The sequence below is a fragment of the Mesitornis unicolor genome, unplaced genomic scaffold (assembly GCF_000695765.1).
Source record: "Mesitornis unicolor isolate BGI_N332 unplaced genomic scaffold, ASM69576v1 scaffold30963, whole genome shotgun sequence".
Classification (NCBI taxonomy): Eukaryota; Metazoa; Chordata; class Aves; order Mesitornithiformes; family Mesitornithidae; genus Mesitornis; species Mesitornis unicolor.
This window is the reverse complement of record NW_010177441.1, coordinates 16243-25967: the sequence shown is the minus strand read 5'-3', so window position 1 is coordinate 25967 and position 9725 is coordinate 16243. Positions and strand designations below refer to the sequence as shown.

At 37.9% G+C, this 9725-nt stretch overlaps 2 protein-coding genes across 2 annotated transcripts in view; one reads left to right on the top strand and one right to left on the bottom strand.

Moving 5' to 3' along the window:
* IDNK (idnK, gluconokinase homolog (E. coli)) overlaps positions 1 to 747 on the top strand; it is a 3292-nt gene extending 2545 nt beyond the window's left edge. The window contains exon 3 of the mRNA XM_010182087.1: positions 387 to 747. Coding sequence (XP_010180389.1) covers positions 387 to 747 — 361 coding nt within the window. The remainder of the gene's footprint in view (positions 1 to 386) is intronic.
* A 7025-nt stretch (positions 748 to 7772) lies between these two features.
* UBQLN1 (ubiquilin 1) overlaps positions 7773 to 9725 on the bottom strand; it is a 13396-nt gene continuing 11443 nt past the window's right edge. The window contains exons 11-12 of the mRNA XM_010182088.1: positions 9659 to 9725; positions 7773 to 7925 (exon numbers count right to left, since the gene is read on the bottom strand). The exon at positions 9659 to 9725 is cut by the window's right edge and continues 3 nt beyond it. Of these exons, the coding sequence (XP_010180390.1) occupies positions 7773 to 7925; positions 9659 to 9725 (220 nt within the window). The remainder of the gene's footprint in view (positions 7926 to 9658) is intronic.

Genomic DNA, 9725 nt, shown 5'->3' with positions numbered 1-9725 from the left:
CACTTACTCTTTAGACAGATTAGCATAGTAATTGTGTAGATAATGGATGGGATTTTGTATGGATACTGGGTTGCTGCTGTTCTCAGCAATTAAGGAAATTATCATGGCACTTCCTTGTGCTGGAATTGAATTTAATTTAGGAAAGAACAGTGGTTAATAAAGAAGGTCCCCAAGACTGAGGAAGCTGTGCAGCCAGACCTCATTTTCAAATCACATCTTCACCTGCCTTGGAAATTTGGTTTCAAAATCCGGTCAACATAGTGAAAAAATGCCATTACTCTCAAAGCTCTCCTCTGCGAGGACCCACAGCTTGTCTCCCTTGTTAGCAGAACTGATGAGCCATTTTGTTATACCACATGTGGATGTATGTTTTTCGGTTTTGGTAGAGAAGACTCATCTGGACAAGATGCAATCCTGGCCTGTTCTGCACTGAAGAAGATGTATAGGCATGTGTTAGTTGGTGGAGCATCTGCACTTGAAAGCCACCAGCCAGAGCAACCAGGAGAAAATGCAGCAGTTAAGATCCTCTTTGTTCACTTGGATGGGCCCACAGGCATCATTGCTGGCCGTCTAGAGAAGAGGAGAGGACATTTTATGCCACCTGAACTTCTCAAGTCTCAGTTTGAGACTCTGGAGCCTCCTAGTGCACCAGAAAGCTTTATTACTGTCAGTCTAGAAAAACCTCTCCCTGAAATAGTGCTGGAGATTGAGCATACCATTTTTCAGAGTGAGGCTTTTTTGGAGTAATTTTCTGAATTACACCTACAGAAATTCACTTAAGGATATTAAGGGTATGAAACAGCATTTTAATTATTAAATAAAAACAACTTATTTTTCCTAATAATTAAATGGATTGCAATGTTAAGAGCTGGTTTACTACTGTTGGTATTTTTATCATGGCTCTATAAAAGACATAAAAGATGAAATTTTCAAAAATTGTCAACTTTTTAAACCCTTCACCATATGAAGTTAAAGTTTGGTTGCATTTTAGAAAAAGTCTGCTTTTGAAAATCCTGCCAGGGGTCACACAAAATAATTCAACTTCTTAATTTTAATTTTTACTCTGTCAAACATGGAGATGGGCATATCTGCTATTAAGTGATTAAATAATTTGCAGCTTTGATAGAAAGAATGTATCTATTTTTCTAGAAGTATGAGAGGCAAGACCATGCACGATGAAGTTCTGTACTTGACACTACCACACTCTCTCTGCCAGATTTGCAGCAAGTTGTAGCCTCTGTGTTTGTGTCCTTGCTAACCTCACCAGGGCACTGGTGCCTTCACAGGAGCTTTGGTGAACTCTTACTGTATGAACTCCAAGCTGAAAAATGTGAGAAAAAAGGGAGTGCTGGTGAGGCAATATACAAAATATAATTGTATGGAAAGCTTTAGAAATAAAGTGTAAGAGGCATCATATTGTTTCTGAACTCCTGTCGTTCATGTCCAAAGTACACCAGTTGATGAAGTGCAGTGGAGAGTGAGTCAGCCAGTGATCTGACACACTGAATACAAGACTGATAGATGTTTCCTTCTTTTAGAAAATTTTTTTCACAGTTGTACCTTCTCCTGTACTTCCCTTTTATGGTGTCCTTTACTCTTCTACCTCAGCTGATGCCCACTCCCACATATGCTTAGGGATAGGTGTCCATACAACTGCTTTAAAGCTTAAAATCAAGCTATTTCTAATACAAATTTTTCACAACTTCTTTTGTGATCAGAAAATTCCAAATATTGAGTCAGTTACCTAACTCACAGAACTTAAGGTTAAAATTATTTTTCATTGCTGAAGTGTTTTTTAAAAGGCTGTTTATGCCTTGTTACAAAAAGAGGTGATTTTTTAGCTTAACTTAATGAAAATTGCAGATAATATCTAAGATTCAAGTCACATTTGAATGGAATCATCCCCATATGCTGTTGCTCATGGATTATTTTTAGTGCATCATGAAGTTTTTTAGGATGATGGATGAACTCCTTTAGAAGCAAAACCTGTGTTTCAAAGCATCTTTGGTGTAATTTTTAGCTGGATAACTAGTTGAAAAATGTTTGTCTTCATTCTCATTTTGTGTGAGTAGTAAGGGCTTTGTGGTTTAATAGAGAAACTACTGTGCTTTGATCAGTGCAATAAATGGGCATTACCTGACTGAAAGTAGACCTTTTTAGATACAGATTTGGGATTGCAGACATTAACACCCACCCAGAAGGGGTCTTTTCCTACTTGTTTGTGACCTAGATGGAGAATGCCAGGGAGTTACCAATTGTAGTCTGCTGCTGTACGCTACGGCAGCTCTAGAAAACAAAATGCCCTCAATTCAGAGACTCTTTATTCTGAGAGCCAAGGTGGATGCCTAAGGCGCAGAGCCAGAGTTAAGTGCAAGAGACAGGCAGATCTGGCTGATTCCTAACAAACACCGTCAAATTTCAGAGACCTTTTCAGACCAATGACTCAACAAACTGTGAAGTTCAGTAGCTATAAAATCAAAGAAACGGCACCCTCTTGTGGTACCTCTGCTTTTAATTAAGCAAGTCTTCACATTTTCCCAATACATTTTACCGACAAAGACCTTTTCCAATATACCCGTTATTAAATACAGATTTATGCTTTTTAAAGACACAATAAAACTAGATCAGGACACTGTACAGTGATGGGAAAGCAGCTGCATCCTGTCACAAACAGGTACAATCAGACCTTCAAATAATAAAAAAATTGGACAACGTTTTCAAGTGTGAGTGCCAAAAAGGCTGGATTAACTTTCAGATCAGCTTGTCAGCATTTATAGCATGCTCACAAAGTGGCTGGCACTAGCAGGAGAAGCGCTCAACACTTAAAAACCCTTCTCTATAAGGGAAGTCTATGTATGTACCTCGGCTTTTGGAAGTCTTTTCTAAACAAAATGGAAGTATGCTTTTACTTACAGGCAGTTCATGCTGCTTCGAATTAGGCTGGGGTATTTCTCAGTTCTTTGCTCCAATGGTAGGAATATTTCCTTCCCTTAACTTTTTAATATATTTGCCTTTTTCTTAAAGTATAACAGTATTTCCACAGTTCAAATGATGCTGAAAGGACAACAAGGTGACTGTTTAAATTAACATGCTATTAATCTATTGAATGACAGGCACAGTTTTCACTACTGGAGTTCAGTGCTTCAGTCTGTTATGTCCTAATTAGCTGGTGCTTGAACACCATAATTCCCACTTACATCCTTCCATTCAAAGATACCTAAAGCTAGTTGTATTTTGCAGACCTAGTGCTCAAGAGGACCTCCTTTTTGCAAGAAAGGGCAGCTGGCAGTACACAGATGAACTACTGTGTTCACCATTTTTTTTTAGAACTGAAGGTAATGCCAACCATCTGCATTTCTCTCTCAAAATCTCAGAAGAGGAGGGAGTTTGCCTCCACCTTGGTACCTCTCACAGGGGTACAGATAGAGCAAAAAAAAATGCCCCTCTCACAAACAAGTAGGAAGCAAGAAGCCATTATTTTCACTGGAAAGTGCAGGTGGAATCCTCAGGAACACAACTTTCCTTTGTTTTCCCTCAACTCTTCCTGCTTGCTCTTTATTTAGAAAATGAAGGTTGCAAGACTCCTGGGAAGATTTTCATTAGTTCCATCTGATGTTATTATCTGATTTATTTTCCCAAACACAGAACCAGCCTTATGTACTTTGCTGGACTTAGATACTTTGCTGTTGCAATTTACTGTTTCTTAAACTTCTATCACAGTGCCACATCTTGGAACTTCGCAGTGCTCAAGCCACAGAGGCTTGCAGGCATGGTTGGCTTTTTGGCCTCTGCAGGGAAGGCCTCTTGGCTTCTGCTGGGCTGTTCACGTGCAGCTGCAGAAACACACAAACTGCTTAAGAAGAGCACTGAACTTCCATTTCACGTGGCTGGCTGTGGACACTAGCTCCACAATTTGAGACAGTTCCAGATACTGCATTGAAGGTAGTTGTCAGCTTAATCAAGTTAACTAGACTGTTACCCGCTATTCTGAAAGACAACAAAGCATTACTGCTGTTCACTTACATCCTTTGCATGACAAGTTAAAAGATTAAGATGCCATCCAAATGACATCCACAGACAACCACTCTCCAATGTTAACAACGCTGTGTATGTATACAGTGGCAGGGAAAGACTGCAGAACAACCCTTGTACACAAGTGTCATTTACCTGCCTAAACAATCCTATTTTTTTAATTGACATTATATTAGGGATGTTGTATTCAGGTTACTTGAAATTCAGGTTAGTTGGGCAGGTTATCTATATTTAGCTCAGGGCATTTGGATGCAAGTTTTCTGTCCATATTTTGAAATACCTTTAGCAAAGGCAGCAGAAACTAAGGAGGAAACATCTGGAATCAAAAAGTGTGTTTCCTGTCTCTGCCATGAGCACGAATTGCCTATGGAAGCTACTTGCACTATACCGCCTTAAGAACATGTGCTAAGCAGTTTGTAACATGTAAATACTGTACCTACTACAGCATAAGCACTTTGCAATGCTATAATGAGGAAGTAAAAATGAAATGTTCGATCACAACAGCAGTATCCATTCATACATTAAACACAGGAAGGGCAGTTTTAACAGCTCGGGTTATCTGTACAGCCAAAGGAACAGACCCAGCTGCCTGCCAACTCAGCTCTGAATTGAGGTGGTTACTTTACCAGGTAGGCACTGAATCAAGAAAAGAGTCAGACAGACCACATCCTTTACAAAACTAGCCCTCCTGCTGTCACAGTCCTAGTAGTACTGCATGCATTTTAAATCTTTTAAATGGCATCTGTCAGTTCACACTACCAGGACTTTCAGCTTTTTTCTTTTTTGCAGCAGTTACTTTCTCTAGTGGTAGTTCAATGATCAGGCAAGGCAGTTTTGTAGACAATCCTAGCAGATCATTTGGTACAACACAGGGAAAAAGAAGAAAGCAGGAAAATAAAGACAAGCTTCAGGCACACATGCCCTCCTTCTCATCCAAAATGCAAGCATCACTTTTCAAATACAAGTTCTCAAAGTGCTCAGTGTGAACTGTAAGGCTGCTTCTGAAAGAAAGTGTGGATGATGCTTTGGAAGAGAGAATTTTAAACAGGGACAGGAAAAGAGGCAATGAGTATGGAGGGTGGACAAAAACATCGTAATATGCTATTAAACCAGAAGTGTGATCTTTCTTCTTATTGTTAAAGTTGTAATAAAAAGCCTATGCTACCTATAAACCTTGTTCTACTTACTGTGTTTTCTGACAAAACTAAAACTCCTCCGATACAAAAGATGGCTCAGCGTTTTATGACTTACAAGGAAGTCAGTAGCTGCTGTTACTAGTTGACTGTTACTGATAAATATCGATTGTACATCAAGAAGGAAACTCAGCTCAAAGGCTCATTGTAGAACTTTGGGCAAACTTCATCTCCTGTTGAACTGCAATAAAATATGACTTCAAATATAGCATCTCTTAGTTTGTCATGTGCAAATGAAATACTAACGTAGGGGAACTGAATGTTGTCTCAATAAAGTGTTTATGCTAGTCAGATTCCTCACTTCAGTGTCTTGGTAAAGCTTGGTGAAAATCATTCCCTTCCCCTCCTCACCTTCACTTTTTCATTTGACAGTAGCCTATTTGGGTGTTATGGATTGTATTATTAAAAGGACCTGTCTTCTGAATGATGAGGGGTCTTAACTTTTTTTAAAGTAAGGTCTCAGTAAGGGACACTATAAAGTCAAGTCAAATTAGTTACTTTGAAGATCCTAATAAAAAGCCATTATAAAACTAACTGTAAAATAGTAGTGACTATTCTACAGAAACTATTTGCTGTCCATCACTCTCGTATCACAGCATTATACTTAGTGCAGTGAAAGCTACCTACCCAACAAAAGTCACTGTGAAGGTATGATAATGGGTCTGATCACTGGCTAGGAAATAAAAGTAAGAATAATTTTGTACCCAAACTAAGTATTTTAAAAGGTTTTTATTTTATTAAATTCATCTTAACAACAGATTCTATTTTTAATTCATTTTTGTTTACTGAACACTCCATGCTGCTGCATCCATGAAACTTTGACCCAAAGGCAGAGGCTGCCAACCAAGAGATTTTCTTGAACTTTTCCCAGTGCCATGCATCAATAATATTTAATCCATTTACTCACTGGAAAAGCAAGAGACAAGATTACTGGACAGCAAGTGAAACTTCTCTTCTGTGATAAGAATACAATGCAGTTACTGCCAACAAAACTGCATACATGGCTTTGCTAAAGTTTTTAATATTTCACTACACGTTGAAGTGTGCTCAGCTTCTTCCTTCATATCGCAATGTAATTTTGCTTCAAACTGATTAACAACTTCGAGTGAAAGAGGGTAATTTTAAGCTCTTTGCAAACAATTCTTTTTAGAGCAAAATGAATTTATACTTGTACCATCAAAAGTAAGTGTGTTCAAACCAAGCGTTTAAAAGCAATACTGGAATTCAGTGAGCATGTTCACAACTGCACTGACATGGAAGACCAATAAAAAGCAGCTGTTATTCAGTAACACACAGAGCAGCGTCTTTTATTCTGCTAATCCCAGTTTATCTAAGATAGTAGTCTTCAACATCATATGCCTCTTACTCTTTTTCCCTCCACCTCACACTCCAAGAGTCATTTACTAAACAGCCCAGACCTGATGAATGTTCTCTGAGCTTACACTGAAATGCCCACTCTTAAGCTGGTCACTCATCTTGAATCCTAGGTAATCATCAACTGCAAACAAACTGAGAGAAGATCCTTAAAGATTTTTAAATTCATTTATTACCTGTGCACAAGAGAAGTAACTACCAAGAAAAACTCAGAAGATATGCAGTATTTTTTACATGGTGGTTAAAAGCAATTAGAATAGCACGCTGACATGAAAGTAATGTTGCCAGTTAAAAATCAAAATACATGTTGAAGTCTCAATGGAACAAGCCAAAAAGCCTTAAAGCAGTTCCAGAGCACAGGGCAGCACCCTTCTAATTTGCACAATGACAAAAGTAATTTACAGTTAATCTTTGTGAATATTAATGCAATGTTACAATGCAAGTTTCTGGACAATCAGATGTAAAGAGAACCAGAAGAGTATTTCTAGTATATCTTAACTGAACTTGCTTACACATTTTTGTTGAGATGGCTACCAAAGATGCTGGAAGATTGTACACCAAAACCATGTCTTTCAATTTTCCCCCTCTCCCCGGCTTTTTTTGCATTACTTATTATCTCATTCTATTGCAATGCGTAAATTTCTAGAAATGAGCTGTCTCTGTTGTATATATTGTGTTTATACAAATTAAAGCAAAAAATGGCAGATACTCAAGTGGTATAAATCTTACAGCATTTTGCTAGCAAAAAAAATACATGCCAAAATCACAGTAAGCAGTATTGGTACCCACAAATTGTAACTTCAATTAATTTGTTTCCTTTTTAATTTGTATTCTACATAAATTACTACTGAAGGCTAATGTTTAAGTAGTAAATAAACTGGACAGTTGTAGGTCAGACAAAACCTGTTCACTCAACTGTTGAAAGCTGATATTCTTTCAAAAAAATCACAAATTATGCAGAACAAAAGAAGCGTGATGCATGCAACAGAGTGACAATGGATTGATCCCCACTGTTCGAAGAAAACTACTGCACTCCACCTTAAAATGTATCAGACCGATTTTAGTTATAACAAGACAATTCCAAGAGTCAGAATGAAATAAAGCAAATATTTTAAAGATTTAAGAGCTGTTATCAAAAATAAATTACATTTTTTTCAAGTTAAAGAAACACTGCTATGAAGGCTGTGAGCCAAGCAGCCTTTCAATAGCTGCATTGATGTCTCCTCCTGTTGCTATTAGCGCTTGTAAGTTTGCTTCACGGTTCAGAAAGCCCATTGCACTCAGCTGCTCCAGTTGTTGCTGAAATCGAACTTCTGGGTTTTGTAACTGCTAAGAAGAAAGTTTCAAGCTATAAAAGTGTAACACATATTTAGAAAAGTACAGGATTTAAACATAGTTGGTTCTGCGCCACTCCCTGCCTTTACTATTTCTGACTACATCTTTTTCAAGATCCTGAAACTGTATTATAACATAAATTCAATTCACAATTGAATTATTTTTTTAACAAATCATAGCTGCTTCACATTTAAGAGTATGTACACTTACATGACATTCTTGAACTACAGGAAAAGTTGCCTGCTTGATAAAAAGTGATTGAAAATTAAATTAGGTAAATTTATGTCCCATGAACAGTTTCTTAAACATATGCATATAGATATATCTTTTTTTAAATGAAAGAGAGTTCAACCTAGTAATGTGGAACAGCAATGATTATGATGTAACTACTGTCACCAATGGTGAACATCATAATATCTCTGCTTTCCTTGACATAAAAATCACCTCTGTTTTTATGCTCCAACTATTTATTGACTACAATTACCAGAATTCTAACCGTTAGAAAGCGTCAGCCTAAGGCAAACTGTAAGCTGTACTTTATGGGATGGTCCTGCTCACACCAACTCATCGCAAACTTCGGCAAGATTTCAGATGTATGATCTTCAGTTCAGATGCATTTTTGAATCAGAACAATTGTATTTTTGAAATCAATGAGTCTATCTAGATACCAACACAAAACTTGTGCAGCTACTACCAATTTTCCTTTTGTTCTAATTCCACAGTTTCATACATCAAGAAATTACTACTGGTGTTAAAAATCTGCATATGGTTCCATATCAATACAATGTAAAGATGTAATCTGAAATTTAAGAACCACCTGCTTCCCCCATGCAAACTAAACAGAATGTTGACTCAGCAGTGTAAGATTTCACAGTGTACATTAAAACATATGAGAATATGGATTCCTACAGTGACACTGACCAACACTATCTCTTGGTTAGACAATAGAAAAACTTCTGTGAGATCAGCAAGCTCAGCTAATTCACCCTGTGGCAACAGAGGAGGAACAAGCAGAGCTGCCCCTTCCACACCAGCAGTCTGCCATTACACTGGGTATGTACCACAGCGCAAGGGTGTTGTTTCACACAGCCCTCCTCAGAGTTAACAGCATGCATCCTTTAAAGAAAGTCTTGCTCACCACTCTACAATTACAGGCAAAGCTGTTACCTTTGCTTGACTTCTAGAGCTATCTGGAAGCCCTTAATCTTGCTAATATGTTAACAAAATGCACTGCACAGGCTGGCCCTGCAGGGTATCAGTGAAGCCATACAACCAATTCAGGCTTCAATTAATCAGTGTGGCCATTTCAAAGTGTGGGACAGAGGCTTAGTCACAGCTAGAGAGTAACAGCCAGCAATACAGACAAAAAGGACAGAGGTAATGGTGTTCAATATGCTTAAGCTTTTCCCTTGCCTGAACCCACACTTCAGTTGTCAGTGAACTTTATCACCTCAATCTGCATCAATCTTTACAATATTTTCAGAAATTCAAGGGTATTAAGATGCATGTACAAAAATTAACTGTTTGGAGGACACTTTTATTCAAATTTGATGTTTTTCCAACGTTTACTTGCACAGCTGCAACAGCACTTTTAAGCTTCCTCTGCTCTCCTTTGACCAGAAGCATCCAGAGAGCCCTCCTCTCAACTATCAGCCTACTTTCTAGTGATTTACAATGAAAAAGTAAAGAAACAAAAAAATATGAAATATAGAGATGTACTTTACCTGAGCATTTGCACCAGCAAGTGCCTGCAACATTTGCTGGACAAACTGCTGGTGACCAGGTTCAGCA